Source organism: Engraulis encrasicolus, unplaced genomic scaffold, assembly GCF_034702125.1.
Source record: "Engraulis encrasicolus isolate BLACKSEA-1 unplaced genomic scaffold, IST_EnEncr_1.0 scaffold_74_np1212, whole genome shotgun sequence".
Classification (NCBI taxonomy): domain Eukaryota; kingdom Metazoa; phylum Chordata; class Actinopteri; order Clupeiformes; family Engraulidae; genus Engraulis; species Engraulis encrasicolus.
Window position 1 is genome coordinate 26,279 of NW_026946082.1, and position 25,524 is coordinate 51,802.

Genomic DNA, 25,524 nt, shown 5'->3' on the forward strand with positions numbered 1-25,524 from the left:
GACAAGGGGTATGCTTCTGAGGGACAATGTGGGACAGACCCTGGCGTGCATGTGCACTCACGTGCCACCAACATCACCCCCCCCCCAACATTTGTCATACCACCTCATATACAGTATATTTATATATATATATTTATATATATATATATATATATATATATATATATATATATATATATATATGAATATTGCACATATAAAGTAGCCTATAGATAAAATGTAACCAGTGCTTAGCCCCCACAGCCCTAACAACTATCTCTTACTGCAGCTGGGGTCGCTGGCGACCCTATTCACTTGTTGAAAATGCTTAACTACATCATAACAACATTGCTATGACACTACAGAGAGCCAAAGTGCTACGCTAAGGGGTTAAAGGTGTGTGTGCGTGCATTAGGGTGACCACCTGCTAATAAGTCCAAGGGTGGGTATGCTTCTGAGGGACAATGTGGAACCGTTGGCAGTATATATCTACTGTCAATGTGTGGAACAGACCCTGGCGTGCACACACACTCACGTGCCACCAACAACACCCCCCCCCCCCCCCAAAAAAAAATGTCATACCACCTCATATATACAGTATATATATATATAAATATAATATAAATATAAAGTAGCCTATAGATAAAATGTAATCAGTACTTAGCCCCCACAGCCCTAATAACTTTATCAATCAATAAATAAATAGGCAACACTATTTAGACAATTTAGACAATGTCAGTAGACCTCCATGTGAAACAATAAGTGAACATAATTTCAATCTCTTGAAAAGACCAGCTACACTTTGTGCGTCTGTGCAGTTTTGCCAAATTGGTAGCTCGTGAGGACCCATAGGATACTTTGTACACCTTTAAGGACCTGTACATTTAACAATATTAATTTTAACAAGCTTCAACAATTTTGCAATTCTTAGCTGACAATTCCTGCTCTTATTGTTATTCTGTAACAAATGGCAAGGAGATTTGTAATGGATGCAGGGTGGCACTGTGTAGTTGAAATGTCTAGTCCTCTACTGTGAATCACAGCATGTGAGGGGAAACCGCTTGCATTTAGCAATACTCCAACCTAGGTAACAACATGCCTGCTTCACTGATGTCATGGAGTGTCTGTGCTGCCAGTTGGTTTCACCTTCCTGAAGTCTACAGACATCTTCAGTTTGTGGAGTATGGTGTGCTCTTATCCAGATAGTTTGTTGGCTTCTTGGGTTTGGGTGCTCTTTAGTCCAAGGTATAGTACTTCCAGGATCAAAAAATGAGAATAAATTCTCTGACTAAGGCACTCCGAATTAAAATGTCTTTATTAATATGACAGGTCCTACATGGACATATTAAAAACAAGGCCCACGCGTAGCGGCATGAGTGCCTTCTTCAGGGCAGTAACACAAAAGAACAGAGACTATGTCTATAGACATCTCCTTGGTTTTTGCTGTGTTGAGGAGCAGGTTGGACTTCACACCAACTAATAAAGTCTTGTAGGACAGGGCCATGATCTTGTTCTCCATCTGTCAGCAGACTGACCAGTGGTACGTTTCTCCAACGTTAGCATCTTTCTACAGATGTACTTCAAAGTTATCTACTTACTTCAAGGCGAAATACGTGCATTTCTCGAAACCTTACCATTCCCACAGTAAGCCCAAAGTAGTGTGGCTACTTTCCTGAGTCCACACCGCTACTTACTTTCTTGGCATTGCAGTGCGTGACCAAAGAAGCAACAAGAGATAAGCATGATTGCTGAGTCATGATTCAGCTGTTTCCTCCTAAATTCAGTGCGTGAAGTAGAAAGCAATAGTGTACAACCACCACCAGCACATTTGATTGGATGTCACGACACCATGACTCAGCTGTTTCCTCCACAACACACCTTGTAATTTCTTTGTGAAAAAACACGGCCGTGGCATTACAATCTGACACCGTCCACACCAATAATGCACTATTATCTGCATGCCGATTGGATCTCATTTCATTCCGAGGTGTAATTTGTGAAATATTTGGACAATAAAGTTGTGGTTACTCCCGGAAAATCGCCTGTTGAACTGTCATATCCCTAAAAAAATTTCGCGCGGATTTCATTACATAGCCTAGTGGTATTCACGCTTGCATCCCAATGGGAAAACAGAAGCCACGCTGGTTCGAATCCACATGGTTGCAGTGCCACAATTTTGGAAATATCTGGCAGAAATAGATTATTTATTTTGTGCATTACCAACACACACGTGCAACCAAGGGAAAATGTGTTTCACTGTAGAGTCCAAAACACGATTTCACAAGTTGTTGTCGACATGCTGCACAATGGATTCGCACCCGCGTGGCTCGCGTCTTCCCATTGGTAAATACCCCTAGGCTATGAAATGAAATTCGCGCCAAAAAAATGTAAGTACTTGACACGTACACTAGTGCATTTCCGGGAGTAACCAATACTTTCTAATCTAAATATTTCACAAATTACACATCGAAATGAGACGAAATTCAATCGGTATACAGCTAAAAGTATATTATTAGTGTGGGATTCATCAGATTCCAAGGATATGACATTTTTTTCACGAACAAATGTCATGACGTGAATTTGTGTTCTGAACACTCTCGCAGCTGTATCATGACTTTGTGTGCATGTCGATTGATTTTCAGCGCTTTTGCACCACAGGATTAAAAGATATTGACACATTTGTGGTCAAATATGTACTACAAGTTTAGCTAATGGGTGGAGTCACACTCTGAAGTAGACTAGCGCTGTGTGTTACTTGGGGTGGCTGAGGTGATGTCTGGACTCAATGGATCTACTCCAGCTGTACTTCAACTTCACTGTCCAGATACGGATAGGAGGCGCCTCACTTTCAAAGTCACCACTACTTCAGAGTGCACATTACTCCAAGCAGTAGTTACTTTGTGTGCTAACGTTCGAGACACAAGAGTTAGCAACTTTTATACTATCTACTATGCAACATTGCTAACCGACTAGCTACTTCGCCTTTGAGAGATGCACCCCAGAGCAGTGTCATCTGCAAACTTAATTTAGGGCCTTTCCCATTACTAATCTCCACCCCTACCCCTTTGCCTTCCTCTTACCCCTCATGCTTTCAAACAAAGCCACAAGGTGTAGGGCTTGAAAACGCAACCCCTATGGATTGGGATGCCCCTTCAACAATCACGGAATGACACTCACAGCTGTCACTAATTCCATGCATTAGGTTGAGTTAAAAGCGATTGTTTTCATGTGCGTTTCACAGAGAAAAGGGCCATAAAACATTAGGACAATGTTAAACTTAGTGCAATGGAATAATTATTACCACTTTAAAACCGTCAATTGTGGCGAAAATACTGAAACTTGTGTGCTGTTGTGGGTGCCGCGGCTTGCCGCCAATTTTTAAATGAATTCGCAATGCATTCAGGGAAACCTGTCGTAGCCCTCCGTTGCGGAGTCTGGTGTTGGAAAATCTCCGCGCGGAGGGGTGGAAAGCCCTTTTCCCTACCCCTACCCATCTGTCTGAACGTGAATCGGGATGTCACTACCCCTACACGTGGACGCGCAAAACGGAGGCAAAGGGGTTCGCGTAGGGCTAAGGGGTGTAATGGGATTCACCCTTAATCTCTACCAGGGTGAGTACAGCTGTTAGTATATAAAATAAACAATAACAGAGATACCACACACACCCTTGCGGGGATCGAGTATTAGTGAGTATTTTGTCCAATAAAGAAGAGCCCTTTGGATCCTCTGCCTGAGGAAATCTAAAATCGAAAGAATCAGCCCCCCATCCAAACCAAAGTCCTCATGCAGCCTCTGAGCCAAGATGGTTGGGTTGATTGTATTGAATGCGGATGAGAAATAAAAAATATGGTTTTTGCATGGGTTTTTGAGGCTTCCATATGAGTTTACACTAAATGCAGCAGGGTTATAATTGCATCGTCCACCCCCCTGCTGGGTGCTTAAGGGGAATTTAAATAAATCTTAATCCAACAAATGTCTTTTCAACATAAATCTTCACCTGCTCAGTCTCCCTGACTGTGTTGAGCAAAGTCACTTAAAAGAATCTGCTGGTTACAGTCTTCAGGTACAAATCTCTCCGCAATTACTCCAATAATCCATAAGAGTCCACAAAAGTGAAACAGTATACACACAAATCTTCCCAAACAGTAGCTCCACACAAGTGCAACCTTGAGGTCTCCAAACTCCACAATGCTATTTTCTGTGTGCAGAGCTGTTGCAAAGCTCCACTCGGGTTTTACAAGTACCGAACAGTAGGAGTAACAGTAACATCAGACTTGGCGGTCGCCTAGGGCGCAAAATGTCCTTGGGCGCACCAATTACAATATTAAGCTAAATAAAGCATTAAACTTTACATTTAATGGTCACTCAGTATATGTATATTGTACTAGATCAGCTGTTCTCAATCAGGTGTATGACACCATGTTTACAGATGCCAATGTCAAATTTCCTAAAAAGGAAAGATCCGTGCTCGCCTAAGGCACCAAATTGCCTAGAACTGGCCCTGACATCAGTAACTGCAGATGTGCTGCAGGTAACTAGGCTACAGGTGTGTTGCGCTACCTAGTTGAGGTGTCACATTCCACCTGCAGATGGAGCCAGGGCCAGTTTTGGTTGGAGCCCTCCAGGAGGCAGCCTCTCGTGATATCACAGTGTGCGTGTGTGTGTGTCTGTGTCTGTGTGTGCTTGTGTGTGGGTGGGTGGGTGTGTGTGTGGGTGTGTGTGTCTGTGTCTGTGTGTGTGTGTGTGTGAGAGAGAGAGACAGAGAGAGACAGAGAGAGAGAAAAGAGAGAGAAAGAAATGTGTGTTGTTTCTCTCTGTTGGTCAGTGTCCAGCTCGCTATCTCTCTCCAGGCTTACAGTGCCCTCCATAATTATTGGCACCCCTGGTTGAGATGTGTTAAAAGCCTTAAAATAAATTCAGTGTTTATTGCAGAAGAATACTGTCACACTGAAAATTGTAGGAAAATGTAGCCTTCAACTCAAATGAATTGTAAGAAAATAAAAAAATCCCTGACTAAAAAATAATTATTTTTCATTAAATCACCTGTTCCACAATTATTGGCACCCTTAACAATTCCCAGGAAATAAATATAATTGAAGCATGTCTGTCATTTCTACAGTAGTTTACAAAGTTTACCAGAGTATGTAGGAACATTTAATTAGTAATTCATCACTTCCTGTTTCCCTGGGGTATTAATATGACGTGACACCGAGGCCATTTCTCTTATCCACTCTTAAACATGGGAAAGACAAAGGAACACAGCATACAAGTGAGGCAGATGTGCGTCGACCTTCACAGGTCAGGCAGAGGCTACAAGAAGATTGCCACTCAACTGCAGCTGCCCATATCCACTGTTAGAGGAATAATTAAGAAGTTCAAAACAACTGGAACAGTGGTAAACAAGCCTGGACGAGGACCCATGTTTATTTTGCCACCACGCACAGTGAGGAGGATGGTAAGAGAAATCAAAAGATCTCCAAAGCTCACTGTTACAGAATTACAACAAATGGTAGCATCCTGGGGTCACAAAGTCTCCAAATCAACCATAAGGCGCTGTCTACACGCCAACAAGCTGTTTGGGAGGCATGCACGGAGAAAACCTTTCCTCACTCACAATCATAAAAGCAAGCGTCTGGAGTTCGCCAAGCGGTATTGGGGCTTCAATTGGGACCGTGTGCTTTGGTCAGATGAGACCATGATTGAGCTTTTTGGCAACAAACCCTCTAAGTGGGTCTGGCGTACCACGAAAGATGCGCATGCTGAAAAGCACCTCATACCCACTGTGAAGTATGGGGGTGGGTCAGTGATGCTGTGGGGCTGTTTCGCTTCCAAAGGCCCTGGGAACCTTGTTAGGGTGCATGGCATCATGAATAGTTTGAAATACCAGGACATTTTAAATCAAAATCTGTTGCCCTCTGCCCGAAAGCTGAAGCTGGGTCGTCACTGGGTCTTTCAGCAAGACAATGACCCTAAACATATGGCCAAATCTACACAGAAATGGTTCACCAGACACAAAATCAAGCTCCTCCCATGGTCATCTCAGTCCCCTGACCTCAACCCCATTGAGAACCTGTGGGGTGAGCTGAAGAGGAGAGTACAGAGGAGAGGACCCAGGTCTCTGGATGATTTAGAGAGATTCTGCAAAGAGGAATGGCTGAAGATCGCTCTTTCTGTCTTTTCCCATCTTGTGAAACATTATAGGAGAAGATTCGGTGCTGTTTTGTTGGCAAAAGGGGGTTGTACAAAATATTAACACCAGGGGTGCTAATAATTGTGACGCACATTATTTGATGTCAAATAATTATTTCTTTATGTGGGATTTTTTCCCCACTGAATAAATGCACTTGTATTGAAGGTTGGATTTTTCTCTTTTTTTCCATTAAGGTCCCATATTATTTAGAAAAAAAAAAAAATAATTGGAAGCTAAAAAACACATCTTAACCAGGGGTGCCAATAATAATGGAGGGCACTGTATATCTTGCAGTATAACAGTAGAGGGCTGTGCTGCTCTGACTTCAGCTCTGACATCAAATCCCTCACACCTAATGAAGCTGTATTTTAATAAGAATAAATTATGGAACTCTGGTGTGAAGCAGCTCTCTCCTCTCCTCGGGAAAGGTGTGTGTGTGTGTGTGTGTGTGTGTGTGTGTGTGTGTGTGTGTGTGTGTGTGTGTGTGTGTGTGTGTGTGTGTGTGTGTGTGTGTGTGTGTGTGTGTGTGTGTGTGTGTGTGTGTGTGTGTGTGTGTGTGTGCGCGTGTTTGTATGTGTGTGTGTCCACGCGTGTGAGTACGCATTTGCATCCGTGCTCATTTGTGTGTGTGTGTGTGTGTGTGTGTGTGTGTGTGTGTGTGTGTGTGTGTGTGTGTGTGTGTGTGTGTGTGTGTGTGTGTGTGTGTGTGTGTGTGTGTGTGTGTGTGTGTGTGTGTGTGTGTGTGTGTGTGGGATGAACCCGTGTATTTCATAGGGCATGAAAGCATAGAGCAGTGCCCCCCTCTCTCTCTCTTCAGGCTTGAGTCCTGAAGATTAACAGAATATATATGTTTTTCATCTCTCCAGCTTGTCAGACTGTAGTGTAACAGGAGAAGGATATGCTGCTCTGGCTGCAGCTCTCAAATCAAACCCTTCACACCTGGAGGAGCTGGACCTAAGAGGAAACGACCCTGGACACCCTGAAGTGAAATTACTCACTGATTTACTAGAGGATCCTGCCTATAAGCTACAGAGTTTGAGGCAAGAATATTTTTCTGGATTAACATAAGAAGGATTCATTAAAATGCTATTTTTAAAAAACACCAATATATATTTATGTATTTGTATTTCAGTAAACATTTATTTAATCATTTTATTTCCAAGACATATTAGGGGAAAATGTGCATTTGGAATCTGACTGTATTGTGTTTGTTTTCATGTGTTACGCTCCTCTCACTGGTAGAGATTTTCCCCATTGGGGACAATAAAGCTACTACTACTACTACTACTACTACTACTACTACTACTACTACTACTACTACTACTACTACTACTACTAAGATCAATAAATGTGCTTCATAACCAAAAGGCAATGTTTATCTTTTTTACTTTCCCTCCAGTCTGTTGACTAGTGAAGCAGCAGATGCAGCCCTTGTGTATCTGACTTCAGTTCTGGGTGGAAACCCCTTAACCCTGACAGAACTGGACCTAAGTGGGAAGATACCAGGAGACTCAGGAGTGAAGCAGTTCTGTCGTCTACTGGGAGACTCACTATGCAAATTAAAAAGAGTGAAGTTAGTAGTCTAATTTGTGACACCACTGGGTTTGATTTTCGAGGGTTTATTATTTGTGATATGAGTACACTTAACTACATTAAGACTTTTGTGGTAATCAGATCATTAAATATAACAGTTGTCTATTCACTTCAGTCCTGCCTCTGACATTTAGCAGAAGAAGTGTAATAAAGAACAACATCTAGCAAAACACCTTTTTCATCTCCCCAGCTTGTCAGACTGTGGTGTAACAGGAGAAGGATATGCTGCTCTGGCCTCAGCTCTCAAATCAAACCCTTCACACCTGGAGGAGCTGGACCTGAGAGGAAACGACCCTGGACACTCTGAAGTGAAATTACTGACTGATTCACTAAAGGACCCTGCCTATAAACTACAGAGATTGAGGCAAGAATTGTTTGACATGACTCTTAGTGATTACTAAATAAATTGCAAATCAGTCAAGTTTTATTTTAAATTAAAATCAGATTTCAACGCATTATTTCTATTTTGGACGTAATGAGCTAATAAGTATGCGGTCATAGAAAACCCGATTGCTGATATACAGTATGTGGTTTTGATTCCTTGCAGAGTGATATTAAACTGCAGCTACAAGTTCCTTGCCAATTGCAGCATGCTGATATTGAACCCACAAGCCTGTTATACAGAGTTATCAGCCATGCAAATGTTGCGGAGCTAAATTCGAGTGAATGGAGCACTGTATGCCGTAAAGATATACATATCTATCATTCTCATTTTCTATTTATTTTCATCTGTTTTCTTTTTTATGTTTTGTAGGCTGTTGAGTAGTGATGCAGCAGATGAAGCCCTTGTGTATCTGACTTCAGTTCTGGGTGGAAACCCCTTACTGCTGACAGAACTGGACCTGAGTGGGAAGATACCAGGAGACTCAGGAGTGAAGCAGTTCTGTCCTCTACTGGAGGATTCACACTGCAGACTTACAACAATCAAGTTAGTCTTCATATTTATCTGTTCAGTACGTGTGTCACAAGACTTGATGTTTAGGTATTGGTTTATTTATTATGTACTGTCAGATTCCAAATGATGGTCCATTACCTTGAGGCCTCCTTCCTGAAATTAAAGTGACACTCTGGGATGTTTGATATGGGACTCAAGAAATATGTACAGTTGAGGACGATATTATTAGCCCCCCTCTTGAAATTAGACATCTCTCTTGATTTCTCAGTGAGAAGGACCATTATGAACGGTTTATGTTATTCTGGAAACAAATACACTGATGGAAATAATGTCCAATGAGTTGAATTTGGTTTAAACAAAAAAGGGTAAAAATGGCAAGGACAAAATTATTAGCCCCCTTATCATTAATAGTCAATAGAGTACCATTTATGAACCAAAACTGACATCAGGCACTTTGATTAGTTGTTAACTATGTTGGCACATGCCCTACCAGGGATTTTGGCCCATTTTTTCACTTGGAAATAGTTAACCTGGTCCAAATTGCATGGATTTTGAGGATGGACATTCATTTTCAGCACTCCTCAAAGACTATCTAAAGGATTGCGATCTGAACCACAACATGATCATGGTTTTGGTATCCTTGAAGAACATTTGAACAATTTTGGATGAAAGTTTTGGGTTATTATCTTATTGAAATATACAGTGAAGATCTTAGCTTCCTCTATAAGCATATTTTTGCATGGTCACCTTCCACATTCTATCATAATCTTCTATTTGTATGGTGCCGTACACCCAAACAAGGTTTCCTGTGGCTGAGGCTAACACGGAATGATGCTGATGGTGATGTTTAATTGTGGAAACCATGTTGTGAAATTTTAAGGACTATCTCTTTCTTCACCTGACAGAAGCAGAATTCATGCATCAAAGCAGGTGCAATTGAATCTCATCAGATGAAAGCAGAGACTTTCAAAACTCATTTTTGACTTTCAAATGTTCATAGGCAAAGCTCAATAACACTGATATGCACCGCCTAAGACTAAGCAGTTTCCACAGTTGCACTGTAGTGGTGGGGGTATCGAGTTTTTAGTCTGTTATTCAGCCTCAGACACAGGGAATCTGGGTCTGGATCTGGATTGTTGGCTCTTCCAACAACATTGTAACCCAAAGCATACATCTAAATTAGTTCAGAGGTTCTTCAAGGACACTAAAACCATGATACTGGAATGACCCGCTCATAGTCCAGTCCTCAATCCCACTGAGAGTCTGTGGCAAATGTCTATGCTCAGCATCCATGCAATTTGGACCAGCTAGAACGCTTTGCAGTGAAGAAATGGGCTAAAATCCTTAGTGGGGCATGTGCCAACCTAGGTAACAACTGATCAAAGTGCCTGTTGTCAGTTTTGGTTCATAAATGGCATCATATTGACTATTAATGATCAGGGGGCTAATAATTTTGTCCTTGTCATTTTTGCCCTTTTTTGTTTAAACTCATTGTAACGATAGAAAAATGCAAATTCAACTCATTGGACATTATCTCCATCAGTGTATTTGTTTCCAGAATAACAGAAACGGTTCATAATGGTCATTCTCACTGAGAAATCAAGAGAAATGTCTAATTTCAGGAGGGAGGCTAATAATATCGTCCTCAACTGTATATGTTTCATATCTCCAGCTTGTCAGACTGTGGTGTAACAGGAGAAGGATATGCTGCTCTGGCATCCGCTCTCAAATCAAACCCCTCACACCTGGAAGAGCTGGACCTGAGAGGAAATGACCCTGGAGACTCTGAAGTGAAATTACTAACTGATTTAGTAGAGGATCCTGCCTATAAACTCCAGATATTGAGGCAAGAAAGTTTTTACCATGATTCCACAGCGATGAATTAATAAATTGCAGATCAGTCTGTTAAAAAAACAAAAACATTTAAACTCAGATTTCAACGCATCATTTTAATTTTGGAAGGAATGAAGGTGGCTAGTAATTCTATGGCCGTATAAAAATAAGATTGTTGATATGTACAGTATGTGGTTATGACTCCTTGCGGAGTGATGTTTAACTGTAGCTACAAGGTCCTTGCCAATGGCACCATGCTGATATTGAACTCGCAAGTCTGTTAGACATAATTACAAATGTTAGACACAATTACAGACATGTAATAGTTGCTGAGCTCAATTAAAGTGAATGGAGCACTGTATGGTGTAAAGACAACCAATGTAATATCATCATCTTTTTCTCTCTTTTCTGTTTATGTTTTTGTAGGCTGTTGAGTAGTGATGCAGCAGATGAAGCTCTTGTGTATCTGACTTCAGTTCTGGGTGGAAACCCCTTACTCCTGACAGAACTGGACCTGAGAGGGAAGATAACAGGAGACTCAGGAGTGAAGCACTTCTGTGCTCTTCTGGAGGATTCACACTGCAGATTTAAGAAAGTCAAGTTAGTAATTAATATCTTTAATTTATTTGTTCAATACGTGTGTCACAAGACTTGGTGTTTACGTGTAGGGTTATGTAAGGGATAACGTTCGGCGAGAAGGTCGCTACCGTGGAATAGCAGCACGACAGAAAGAATCTTTAGATCTTGTTCTCTCTGAAGTAATGCTATTCCACAAAGCGACCGACTCGCCGAACGTTAACTGGCTTATTATATGGATATACTTAAATGATTCGCACATGGCGGGGACATTTCTTTATTTAATGTTAAGTTTATTATAATTTGTCATGTCAAAAGATTGCTGCTGCGCAAAACAAAACAGGAACACCTTTTTCCACGTTGTGGAACACCGCTAGGCAACAGGTAGCCTAGACAACAGGTGTTGTCTATCACAGCAGCTGATTAGAGTCTTGTTGAAAAGTCGCTTTAGCAGTGAAAAGTCTTGTTGCCATTGACAGCGGTCTGATATAGACCAACCCGTCCGTTATCTGAAATATCAGATGTGAACGTTGGGGAGCCCCATTGAAATGAATGAAGCATTTGACCGATGACGTCACACCACATAATAAGTAAGGGATAACGGCCGACGAGGTAACGAAATTAATTGCGAGACGGCGGCTCCGAACTTTGGCGTCGCCCACAGCGCAGAGACAAAGTTGCCTCCACCAAGCCATTAATTTCTATAACCGGTCGACCTCGAAGGCCGTTATCCCGCTTATCTGCCGTTATGGTGGGGTACTTTTTTAATCTATTATTGTCTGTAAAGTTGTAGGAACCATGTTCTATCAAGATAGAATGTTGCTGTGCGGGCGTCCAACTTGACGCGCCTAGAATCTTCGTTTGGTAGCCTGCAGACGCTGTGATTATTTGATTTTCCTTTGGCCATATACCACGGCGGGATAGACGTTTAAAAACAAAAAACTTGTGAAGCATTTCTACATACACATGTCGCATCACGCCTCTATTTCCCCCTGCTGATCATCACAGGCTACCTGTCAACTTTGTGCGTAAAAGAGAGAGAGAGAGAAAGAGAGAGAGATTCCCCACGCTAGGGTCATTTTTAATAACTCTCCCCTTTCCCCTTTCACACGTGTTGCTTCCCCACAAGTGGCCTATTTTTTTTTTTTAAAAAGGATGTTTTCAGATCAATAACAAAGGGAAGGCAGCAGGAAATAGCCTACATTTTAAGAAACCATGGGAGTGGAGCAGATGACGAGGTGACTCGTTTCGATACAATTGATGGGGAGGCATGTGCTTATAATTTCGGTACAGGGTATTTTTAGATGCGTCCCAGCATCTCTATAAGAGGGTCTGTCTGTCCGTCCGTCCGTCCGTCTGAAACGCATTCCTTGAAACGCATTCCTTCAATTGTGGCCACAAGGCGACAGAGTTGGCATTTTGGACCGGAGCGAATGCGTGCAAGCCAGAACGTAGGCCTATATGATATGTTACCAAACAGGCAAGACTAAACTGATTGCATTGTGAGAGAACTGAGGGGGGCATTCAATTTTCGGCATTGTTTTGCGTTTGGACAATGGGAGGCAACTTTATTTTGGTTCGTCAGAGACTCGCGGAAATGAACGATTTAGAAGTCGGCAGGCAGTTTTTGACACAGATGTTTGTGCTCGGATAGAGGGGCGTTTGCATTGCATAACGCTCCACGACATGGAACCGTAATTAGTTGACAGGCGACCCGCAGCGCATACAGCTCTTCCTCTAAACGTGGACCTGTAACATTTGGTTAGCTTTTCTCCTTTCATAACATTCACATTTTCCTTTCTCCTTGGATCTAGGGCGTTTGCATTGCATAACGCTCCACGGCATGGAACTGTAATTAGTTGACAGCCCGCAGCGCCTCTAAACGTAGAGTTTTTTTTCTTTCATAACATTCACATTTCCTCCGCTTTCGGGTTCAGACGTCTGTGTGTAGCCTACGAGCCTCCCTTTTAATATTCCCAGCGAGTTTACTTCTGCCTTTTCAGTGAGTAGTCAGTGTGCGCTGCGCTCTGAAACATGGTCCTAGACAGCTGGGCCATTTGACATACGGTGTGTTACTCGTAGGCTACAAAGGGAGGTTCTGTCGTTGGCGGGCTCGTACCCCACAGATGCTTTCCGTTGCGCTCAGAGAGAGCACGGGAGAGAACGCGTCTTTCGTAATTGCTTTACAGTCGTGTGAATTTGGTTAACTCTGGCATGGAAGCTCACTGCTTTGTACCTTGACGGTGAAGCTGGTATGGAAACATAAGTGCATAATTCACCTAAAGGGGGAACCCATAAGCGCATTCACCCAAACGGTTTTATTTATTTATTATTTGTCGATGTTTACATTCTTTCCCACATGCACATGATACTGAAATGGCGTGATACTAAAGGTTGATACTAATAAATGTCTAGTAATATGTAATGTAGCCTACTTGATCTATGTGACATTTGAAATCATATGGTTCTTTTCCAAATCCAAGAATGATAAGCTTATTATAGCCTAAACTGCAAAAAATAAAGCCATGTCTCGCCATTTTGCTGCCTGCCACATTATTTGCAGTTTCCATGGGCAATATGACCAATAAACAAAAAGTACATCCTCAGGGGGGCGTTGACAGGTTAGGAGGAGGCCAGGGGGGCGTTTGGGGGGGAAAATGGCATAGTTGGAACTGGCATAGAGGGACGCATCTGTTGTCCGCCTGTCGGCCTTGTTGTCATCTATTGCTGGGTCTGTAAATTTGTAACGTATGAATTATGCCAACTGCAGAATTATTTAGTGCGCACGTAATCAGGCGCGCCTCTATCAGATGCATGTAGTAGAACTTCAAGGGCGACAGACTTGACAACCAAATGCGATAGAACTGACGACTGGCTCTTAACTTGACAACCAAATGAGATAGAATTAACGACTGACTCTTGACTTGATAAACAAATGCGATAGAACTAACGACTGGCTTTTGGCCATAGCAACCTGCAGTTTAGAATTAGTAATGGCAGTTCGCCTAACTTAGTCGCACGTTTGACGCCTGACAGGTTATAGGGAATTAGTTGCAACCCCATCAGCCAATCAGAAAAGAGGATTCAGTTGCGTAGGCAGATAATTATGATGTACTGACAGATTCCAAATTATGGTCCATTCACTTCAGCCCTGCTTCTTGACATTAAGCATAAGCAACATAATAATGAGTAACATCAGGTAATAGACCTTTTCATCTCCCCAGCTTGTCAGACTGTGGTGTAACAGGAGAAGGATATGCTGCTCTGGCCACAGCTCTCAAATCAAACCCTTCACACCTGGAGGAGCTGGACCTGAGAGGAAACGACCCTGGAGACTCTGGAGTGAAGCTCCTTACGGCAGCAGTGACCAATCAGAAATGCAAACTCAGGTGAGAGAGTGAAGTTGGTTTAAAAGTCAGTGTGATAAGAGTATGTTGTCCAGTGTACTGCATAAAAAAAATAAAACATGTATGATGGAGTGAGGGATAGGTCTATGTGTTGGCCATTTTAAGCATTTCACAAAGGGATACAATACAACCAAGAGAACCCCGATGGGTTCAGGACAGTCTTTTTGGCAAATAAAATACAGTGCACACAATCAAATAATGCCTGAGTTTAAACTGGAGGAAACAAGCAAACTGCACGGTGGGGCTGCCTTTCCTGTAGCATTTATAAATAGGCTACAAGGTCCATTTAAAATCCCTTAAGTTGACAGGAATGGGTGTTCGCGGCTGCCTCCTCTGGGAGGCTTGTTCAATTTCTCGATGCCTATGTATTGTGACTGTTTTTTTCCCAAACAGGGTTGTGCTCATCACAGTTAATGCACGCCATACCTCCAGTGGCACGCTGTAATAGTCATTGAAAAGTTAACTACGATAGTATTGCAATACCATGACCGCACAGGGCCTTTAGTAATGAACCATGGACTTGGTCATTGTCATTCTGTTAACAGCAAATGTATAACACTGTGTTTTAATAGATTAATGCACTGGTCTCCAATTATTTTTCTCCAAGGGCCCAATTACGATGAGGCTGCGGGCAAAACCAACGCCCGAACTCATTAAGAAACAAGTTATTTGCCTGAACAGAGAAAAGATTTTCACTTTTCCATTTCACTTCCCAATGTCTGTTATGAGACTGTTAGCATATAAGATCTAACTCTCTGTGAATGCTTTGGGGAGATATGACACACTGAAGTTTTAGTGATTGAATATCACATACATTTATACTTTCATTTGTTCTGACCTCATGGCAGGCCAAATGCTTGCCTTGCCCGGGCCGGATTTGGCCCGCGGGCCTTTGTTGGGAGACCAAGGGGTTAATGAGATGTGTGGGGTGATAACTGTCTCCATGGAACAGGGTTTTTCTGTCAGCAGAGCAACGAGTCGCAATTGAATTTGTTTTTAGTTTTCCGACGTTCATAACAAAACACGGACAACATCTCCAAATTTGGAATGGCTGAATCATTATGGTCAAGTAAAAAATATTATTTGTTGTCATTTGTCAATGTCATTTAGTCTCGTCCACGAAAATTAGAGAAACTCTCTCTCTCTCTCTCTCTCTCTCTCTCTCTCTCTCTCTCTCTCTCTCTCTCTCTCTCTCTCTCTCTCTCTCTCTCTCTCTCTCTCTCTCTCTCTCTCTCTCAACTTAGATCATTACCACACATCAGTTATGCACAGAAGGCTGACTTAGATTAGCAAGAACCATAAGAAATAGGAGAAAAGCAGAACACAATCCAACAGCCCCATAGGAGATTAAAGTCCCTGCGCTCTCTGTGATCATTTCACTGCAACATTACTATCTCCTTTGCACTGACTTTAACCCATTGAGGTCTAAGTGCCCTTGAGAGGGCAATTTGACATGTCTCTAAAAACAAATCTGTAACTCTGTGAGTTTTTGTCATTGAAACACATACGTTACACCATTAGAAACCTCAGACCTTCCAGATTTCAAATATATATATATTACATAAATTATATAGCTGGCCCAATTTAAAGAAAGTGAAAAGAAATCTTCGCATATTCTGTACTCTCTGCCTGTAGCAGCCACACCTATAGCTATTCACATGTAAAGTACCAGTGCTTGAGTGGCTATTCAGAGGTGACAACACGCCCCTTTCAGGTAGGGTAAACACAGCAGACGTAGAGTGACAGGGGGTTGGGGCTATCAGAGCACATGGGGATTGACAGGGGGGTGTGGGCCATTAGAGGTTTTTCACACCTATCTCATTAGTATTCAAATGAGACAGGCAGTGGCAGTGACATAGTCATTGTTTTTTGCATTTTGTATGAAAACAACAAAACATTTCTAAATGCCCTTTTCACTTTTATGCTGCCAACACATTTGTTTACAAGATTCAAACTTCAAAAGTCTTGGCTAGATATATTTATTGTGTGTTTTCTTGAACTTTTTGAAGACGTCTGAACCCTGTTTTTTTGTACAGTTGTGTTTATACTCAATTTAAAGAAAACATGTTTGTATGACATCCAATTTTTTTTCAGATTATTTCTTGTCAGGCTTTTCACAATACAACCATATATTCCACTTTTGCATAGATGCTTACTGTTAGCTGAAAATACTTGAAAATGTCAGGGTGGTGCAAGCAGCCTAAAAGCCTCTGAAAGGCCTTAGACCTCAGAGGGTTAAAGGTGCACTGTGTAATATTGTCAGCAGTTTCTTTCCAGAATTCATGCCTCCCACTTGAAATGTGAAACGATGTATAAACACCATTTTACTGTTGTAGTCTTTCTCCCCAAAAAATGAACCTGCAAAAGAGGGTTTGTCTTATATTCAGGATCGCCTTATATTCAGGCCAATACGGATATCACTGTTATCATTTACTGTTGACCTACAGCTGGAAAACACAATGGTCACTTGAACTCTTTCCCCACACAGCATAACATATCGACCATGCCTTTATTTTATTGACTATCTTAACTGAGCACAGCACTATCGACCATACCTTTATTTTATTGACTATCTTAACTGAGCACAGCACTATCGACCATACCTTTATTTGTATTGACTATCTTCAATAATTATTTGTATGCACTATCTTAACTGCCTGACAGCTTTAGCTCTTTCAAACACTCGCCAATCTCACCCTCCCAACGTCTAAAAATTCCAAATTAAATATCTGATGAATGAGCTGCATGCAATAGAAACACATCGCAAGGGTGAAAAAAATCATAATAATAAAACGTCTTCATTTTCAAAACATCCACGCCATCATGATACAGTGGTGATGCAAGGTCAATTTGAATAAACTTGAAGATGAGACTGCAGATGTCCCGCAAGGGCCTATTGCATTGCATGTTGTACCCACAGTACTGTGAGAGATCAAAATCTTCTCATTGAAAACACATACTGTAGGGTAGAGTGATAGTGTTGGATAATCTGCATCACTTCGGCGTCACAGTGTCCCAGCTGCCGCAGCGTCCTTACTGCTCACAACCAGCCCTGGCAGGGGGCTCCCCTAGGTGGCCGCTGGTCTCTGCCTGAGGTTTCTTCCTGACTATAGGGTTTTTATTTTCTCAGACCTCACTGAGCTTTTTTCCCCCTACAAACTATGATTCAAGCGAAAGGGAGTTTTTCCTCACCCCTGATGCCACCAGGGGCCGCATCTGAGCGCCCAATCTCTGTGTGACCATCTATGACTTATGCTAGGCCCAGCCACTATGGACCTTACACATCTAAGAATCCTGGTCCTAACCTACGTTGACCTTATTGACTCTTCAATCTCTATCTCTTCTTCCTTTGCCTTCCTGCTATTTCTGCCTCTCCTCTATACCTTTTAAATCCATCTCTAACAATGATGTTTTTTCCCCATTTGTTAAGCACTTTGAGTTACATGCCTTGTATGATACAGTGCTATACAAATACAATTATTATTATTATTATTATTATTATTATTATTATTATTATTATTATTACTTCTGCATGTGCTGATACACTCTGCACATCTGTGTTGATATTCAGAATGCCTCTCCACAATACTCTGTCAGTCAGGGTCATTAGTAGCCCTATGAAAATAGAGTGTGTCATTGTAATTGTGGTGCACTGCTCTTTCGGATGAAGACATGTAAATATTAGATCATCTGTGCACAACTTATAGAAGAATGCAGGTGTGGATATGTTGGCAGCAGGAAATAAAACTATCAGCACATACAGACACACACTCACGGTCACATAGAGTACAACAATACATACAGACACAGATGGAGAGGGGGAACATTAGTTGCTGGAAGGGCTAATGTTGTACAATACATTGGCATTGAGGATAGATTAGGTAGACATTACAGTTATGTTGTATTATGTCAGGTTGACCTTTTCCATCTGTAGAATGTTTAGCAGTAACGACAGCAACTGTGTAATCTTGGAACTGAAAGACTTCAAAACTCACAACAGGAAAAAAAATCAAGAAGTTGTTTGTCACACAAATGATGTGTGATCAGTGGTGAATCCCAACTTACATTTGGCTCCTATAAATACTGTGTTGTTATCTCTCCCATTTTATTATAGGTTGTTGTCTGATGAAGCAGAGAGAGCCTGTGAGTATCTGACTTCAGTTCTGGGTGGAAACCCCTTACTCCTGACAGAGCTGGACCTGAGAGGGAAGATATCAGGAGACTCAGGAGTGAAGCAGTTCTGTGCTCTACTGGGGGATTCACACTGCAGAGTCAAGACACTCTGGTTAGTGATTTAATGTGTTTTTTTTCTGTTTATTTATGAAGTAGTTACGAGCAGTAAAGTATGATTGTTATGTTAGCACAGTTGTGACTTGTTATTATCTGGTTTTAAATTGTGTTATTGACTAGTTTGCATGTAAGATTGCAATAAGCATGTATTTGGCTTGGTAGTTGTCCTTGGTGTACAGTATGTATTTGGCATGGTATCTGGCATCGGTGAACAGCATGTGTTTGGCATGGTAGCTGGCCTTGGTGTACAGCATGTATTTGGCATGGTAGCTGGCCTTGGTGTACAGCATGTATTTGGCATGGTAGCTGGCCTTGGTGTACAGCATGTGTTTGGCATGGTATCCGACGGCCTTGGTGTACAGCATGTATTTGGCATGGTATCTGGCTTTGATGTACAGTAAGCATGTATTTGGCATGGTATCTGGCCTTGGTGTACAGCATGTATTTGGCATGGTAGCTGGCCTTGGTGTGCAGTATGTATTTGGCATGGTATCCGACGGCCTTGGTGTACAGCATGTATTTGGCATGGTATCTGGCCTTGGTGTACAGCATGTATTTGGCATGGTAGCTGGCCTTGGTGTACAGTAAGCATGTATTTGGCATGGTATCTGGCCTTGGTGTACAGCATGTATTGGGCATGGTATCTGGCCTTGGTGTACAGCATGTATTTGGCATGGTAGCTGGCCTTGGTGTACAGTAAGCATGTATTTGGCATGGTAGCTGGCCTTGGTGTACAGCATGTATTTGGCATGGTAGTTGGCCTTGGTGTACAGCATGTATTTGGCATGATAGACGGCCTTGGTGTACAGCATGTATTTGGCATGATAGACGGCCTTGGTCTACAGTAAGTATGTATTGGGCATGGTAGCTGGCCTTGGTATACAGCATGTATTTGGCATATCTGGCCTTGGTGTACAGTAAGCATGTATTGGGCATGGTAGTTGGCCTTGGTGTACAGCATGTATTTGGCATGGTAGCTGGCCTTGGTGAACAGCATGTACTGGGCATGGTATCTGGCCTTGGTGTACAGCATGTATTGGGCATGGTATCTGGCCTTGGTGTACAGCATGTATTGGGCATGGTAGCTGGCCTTGGTGTACAGTAAGCATGTATTGGGCATGGTAGCTGGCCTTGGTGTACAGCATGTATTGGGCATGGTAGCTGGCCTTGGTGTACAGCATGTATTGGGCATGGTAGCTGGCCTTGGTGTACAGTAAGCATGTATTGGGCATGGTAGCTGGCCTTGGTGTACAGCATGTATTGGGCATGGTAGCTGGCCTTGGTGTACAGCATGTATTGGGCATGGTAGTTGGCCTTGGTGTACAGCATGTATTGGGCATGGTATCTGGCCTTGGTGTACAGCAGTGGTTCCCAAACTGGGGTCCGGGACCCCAGGGGTGGTCACGCTATTGCAAGGGGCTCGCGAAGAGAAGAGACTGACGGGCAGCGGACAAACTTTCGGGACTCTGAGCGGCGCCCTGACGGGCAGCGGACAGACCCCCTAACCGCAACCCAACCCTCCCTCCCCCTACCACAACCCCCAACGCCCTCCCCCCTCCCCCCTGGTTCATGCGATGTTTTGTCTTCAATGCTTATGCTAAATATGAGTTTTTTTGGTACTGTGTCTTGATGTTGTAAATGTACAATGTGGAGCCATAGAATCGTTTTTTTTATCCTCATTCCCACCCGTTTGTGTACCATTCTGAGCTACTGGTGTTGGAGGTGTGTTTAAATGGCGGCGCTCGTATGAGCAGCGACCTGAGAGTACTTGTACAGTGTATTCTTAAACGCAATTTCGTTGTCAAAACTCGTTTTGGTCAATGACAAATAAAAGCTCTCTCTTGATTCTCTTGAGACTGTTAGTATAAGTATTTGTATATGTTTTTATGAAATATACTGTACCGAAGCCATTCCATAAATTGGTTAATGACCATATTAATTTGACAGAAATAACTTTGGGCCCCATCAGAAAAATGTTAGATTAGATTAGATTAGATTAGATTAGATTAGATTAGATTAGATTAGATTGTATTTATTGTTTACATAAAACCTCAAGTGTATGCTTTTACATAATATACCATAACCATTCCATAAATTGGTTAGTATCCGTATTAATTTGGGACAAAACATGTTTGGAATGTTTGGAAATGTAATGGTGGTGGGATGCAGAAATAATGTTGGGCCCCAGCAGAAAATGTCTGGAAACCACCTGGTGTGCAGTAATGCACTTGTTAGTCTTGTGCCGTGTACAGACCAGGAGCGAACGGAGCGAACAAAGCGACGGAAGTCATTATTTGTCTATGAAGGGCACGTGACCTGCGCTACCAAAGCGAATTCGCCAGGAGCGAATTTTGACGATTAAACTAAATCTAATCGCAGGCGAATTCGCTCTGATGCTGTTCGGCGAAAACCAATTGGAATGTTCATATCAACGAATGTCCCAGCCTGTCAAGCCAGAGCTGTTATGTGATTAGATAAATCAAACATGTCAATGCTGCATCTCGAGCGAATACAGCGGATTCAAGGCGAAACTTCTTCTGCTACCCACGCTACCAGGCAGCGTAGTTCGCTCTTGGGCTGGACATGGCATTGCTTTTACTGTTTGGTGCTTGTCTGCCTTGCTTGTTAGTCTTGCTCTTACTGTTTGGTGCTTGTCTGCCTTGCTCGTTAGTCTTGCTCTTACTGTTTGGTGCTTGTCTGCCTTGCTTGTTAGTCTTGCTCTTACTGTTTGGTGCTTGTCTGCCTTGCTTGTTAGTCTTGCTCTTACTGTTTGGTGCTTGTCTACCTTGCTTGTTAGTCTTGCTCTTACTGTTTGGTGCCTGTCTGCCTTGCTTGTTAGTCTTGCTCTTACTGTTTGGTGCATGTCTGCCTTGCTCGTTAGTCTCGCTCTTACTGTTTGGTGCTTGTCTGCCTTGCTCGTTAGTCTCGCTCTTACTGTTTGGTGCTTGTCTGCCTTGCTTGTTAGTCTTGCTCTTACTGTTTGGTGCTTGTCTGCCTTGCTTGTTAGTCTTGCTCTTACTGTTTGGTGCTTGTCTGCCTTGCTTGTTAGTCTTGCTCTTACTGTTTGGTGCTTGTCTGCCTTGCTTGTTAGTCTTGCTCTTACTGTTTGGTGCTTGTCTGCCTTGCTTGTTAGTCTTTGTCTAGTCTCTATCTGCTCTTACTGTTTGGTGCTTGTCTGCCTTGCTTGTTAGTCTTTGTCTAGTGTCTATCTGCTTGCACCCATGTCTGATATGTGTATGACCTGTGCATGTCCTTGCATGTACTCTGTTTGTTTGTCTTAATGCTGTCTTGGCCAGGACTCCCTGTAAGAAGAGGTTTCACACCTCAATGGGACGTTCCTGGATGAATAAAGGTCAAATAAAAATAAAATAACTACACAGTAAGAGACACAGAAAGCTGCCCATAGTGTGTGTGTGTGTGTGTGTGTGTGTGTGTGTGTGTGTGTGTGTGTGTGTGTGTGTGTGTGTGTGTGTGTGTGTGTGTGTGTGTGTGTGTGTGTGTGTGTGTGTGTGTGTGGGAGAGAGAGAGACAGGGAGAGAGAGACAGGGAGAGAGAGACAGGGAGAGAGAGCGAGAGAGAGAATTTGCGTCTGTGGGTAGATGACGTGACGTGTAAATTTTGCTGTCGCAGGCTCTTAAAATTAAGTAAATTCATGCTTTCAAAATTGTCAATGCTTTAAATGATTAAACGAATGTCGTTGTTGTGAAAAAGTAATGTGTAATAAATCCAGAGCTTAAATAATTATACTTAATTTTGAGTCAAATGTCACATTTGTCCTATGGTGTGACTGAGGCAAGCCTGGTTCTCCATATTAAAACATTTTTAAATAAATAATTGTTTTTCAGGGTGTCTATTTTAGCAAGTGGCAATGCCAAATTTTTTTCCTGTTTTTTTGAGACCGTATGGACTTATGAAACTTTGTCACAGAAAACAATGTCCTGTGGTGTGACATCATATGTTTGGTTAATTCTGTGGATAATTATCTATTGTTGAAGCTCCAGCGGAACATAAATTGTGACTTTAGACCCTTAAGAAGCCAATGGCAAGGGTGGATTTTAGGTTTTTTTCTCAGAGTTCTTCAATCAATCAATTATGTTTTACTACCACAAGATGTATTAGTTTTGTAGTCCTTTGGTGTGACAGCCATAAAATACATTTTGACAATAGTGTATATTTTTCATATTTTTTTCTTATGTAGATGTATGAAAATGCATCTTACTAAAGGTGACATTGTATTTCAGTTGGCAATGACATGGCTTTAAATTAACTCAAAAGCTCAAAAGTCCTATGGTGTGATGGTAAAAGTCCTATGGTGTGACACTTTGAAGTATCACACCAAAGGACAAACAGGTAACACCAAAGGACTAGATATCTGAGAAATAGGTTTTAAAACAAATGGTTGTACGTTGTTTTATTTTGTTGTTTGACTAGATACATATTGTGTTACTTATTCCTTAATTGGCCATTGGAATTTATACTTTGATGCATTGTTGATGAATTTGAATTTGCTGTTGATTCTAGATACTGTCAAAGGATATAAAATGTCATTAATGGTGCTTTGAAACCATAAAATACAACGATAACAGTGAAGGAAAGATGAGTGAGAGAGTATAGAGAAGTATAGATGAATAAAGTATGCTGTGGAGAGCTCAATATAACATAAATGTGCTGTCCAGCTTGAGATACCAAACAGACACTGGCCACTACACACTACAGGTTCAATGGTGTGACAGCCATAGCATACCTACAAAGAGGGTGAGGTGTGATGGTCATGCCAGTGTCACACAGTATGAGTCTTATGAGCTCTGCAGGCTGAATTTAATGACCGCATGGCTGTCATTAACCCCTTAAGACGCGGCTTTATAGATTTGTTGTTACCAGTATGGTAATGACCAAGTCGTGGTGCATTACTAAAGAGCCTGTGTTGTGTCATAGTATTGTAGTGCTATGTTAGTTACATTTCAATGACTATTACAGTGTGCCACTGGAGGTACGGCGCGCATTAAGGGGCTACGTGTTAGGATAGGCTGAAAATCTATGACTTAAAGACGTATAAGCATAAAGTGTAGGTCAATATTGACTATACAACATTACATTATGATCAAAAGACAAAATAATCATGCTGTTACCTTCGCCGAGACAAAGTCATGTTTTGACCGCTGTGTATTTATTATTTGTTTATATGTTTGTTTGTTTGTTTGTTTGTTTGTACTTCGTATAACTTCGTATAAAATGAGCCGATTTTTATGAAATTTAGTGGGATGATTGGTCATGACCCAAGGAACAATCGATTACTTTTTGGGAGTGATTGGGTCAAAGGTCAAGGTCATGAAAAGGTCAAAAACGTAAACTGAGCCGATTTTTATGACATTTACTGGGATGATTGGTCATGACCCAAGGAACAATCGGTTATGCCCCACACTCTGAAGATGGCCAGAAAAAAATATATGGCGTAGGCGAAGGTTTGCGCTCTACCGAGTGCCCACTCTAGTTACATTTGTTTCTGGCTCAGTTTTGCATTTCTGTCCTTTAGTGTGACATGAATGTCCTACGGTGTGACATTTTTTGAACGCTCAAATATTTGTTTTAGCTTAACAATATTTTTGATAAACACAATTTTGAACATTTAAAAAGAAAGATATCCCTGTATTTCCTTTAAGGTTTCTAATAAGCTCACCTCTAATGGGAAAAAAAATCCTCAAATGGTTATTTCTCATTAAATTAAGACTTACAATAAATATGAAGAGTGTAACAATATTCATCAAACTCCATCAAGCCATTTCTACATTACTTAATATATTTATTTCTTAACGTCACACCAAAGGACATATTTTCAGCAAATTGCTTTATCAACATAAATAATCAATTACTGTAATATACCAACATTGTGGCCACTTGGATTTTTTGAAAGATTAATTGCTGCACTATGTAGACATATACTTTTTTCCCTCATAAACAATGTTTTGTAAAAAAAAACGTTTTTTTCTGCCTAACTGTCATCTACCCATATAGTATACTGCAGTGTTTCTCAAAGTGGGGCGTAAGCCCCCCTGGAGTGGCGCGGAGGCATCGCAAGGGGGCGTATGATATCTGATTTTGGGGTTTTCCCCCCCAAGCAGGGCCGGTTCTGGCTTATTTGGTGCCCTAGGCGAGTTTTATTTCTGAAGCCCCCCCCCCCCCCCCCCCCCCCCCCCCGCCTCCCCCCCCCCCCCCCCCCCCCCCCCCCCCCCCCCCCCCCCCTCCCCCCACCCCCCCCCCCCCCCCCCCCCCCCCCCCCCCCCCCCCACCCCCTTACCTTTGAAAGAAAAAAAAAAATCTGTCTTATACCTCACAGAACACAAGACTAATATCCTTAGTAAGCTTAACTAAATAGCATCAAGAACAATAACCGTTTTTCATCAAATGGATTTGTGGTTCTTTTTGACAGGCGACCAACACATCAGATTGAGTTGCATGAAAGTAGCTTCATGTTGGATGTGATGGTGGTGGGGCCCCCAACCCCAGATGAGAGGGAGGTTATCAATGTGTTTGAATTGTAACGTGAAATTGAAATGCCAGGAGAGTGATACAGTAGCCTACATTTGCATGTAAAATGCATGTGTAGACAATAAGCCTACCAAGGAGGTCTGCATTGATCTACACTATCTACAGCATCACAAAGCATGGCAGCATAACAATTTTAATAAGCTACACATTTGTGCTGTCTTCCAAACCAATTTCATTTCTGGACTGGGAATAGTGGTGCATTTGTGAGTAGGAGA

At 42.0% G+C, this 25,524-nt stretch overlaps 1 protein-coding gene and 1 long non-coding RNA gene across 2 annotated transcripts in view; both read left to right on the forward strand.

Moving 5' to 3' along the window:
* Positions 1-10,928, forward strand: part of LOC134444811 (NACHT, LRR and PYD domains-containing protein 12-like) — a 37,102-nt gene extending 26,174 nt beyond the window's left edge. The window contains exons 5-7 of the mRNA XM_063194003.1: positions 7,953-8,126; positions 8,517-8,715; positions 10,917-10,928. Coding sequence (XP_063050073.1) covers positions 7,953-8,126; positions 8,517-8,715; positions 10,917-10,928 — 385 coding nt within the window. The remainder of the gene's footprint in view (positions 1-7,952; positions 8,127-8,516; positions 8,716-10,916) is intronic.
* A 5-nt stretch (positions 10,929-10,933) lies between these two features.
* LOC134444809 (uncharacterized) overlaps positions 10,934-25,524 on the forward strand; it is a 36,469-nt gene continuing 21,878 nt past the window's right edge. The window contains exons 1-3 of the long non-coding RNA XR_010034111.1: positions 10,934-11,090; positions 14,291-14,455; positions 18,588-18,758. This is a non-coding gene — a long non-coding RNA (uncharacterized LOC134444809). The remainder of the gene's footprint in view (positions 11,091-14,290; positions 14,456-18,587; positions 18,759-25,524) is intronic.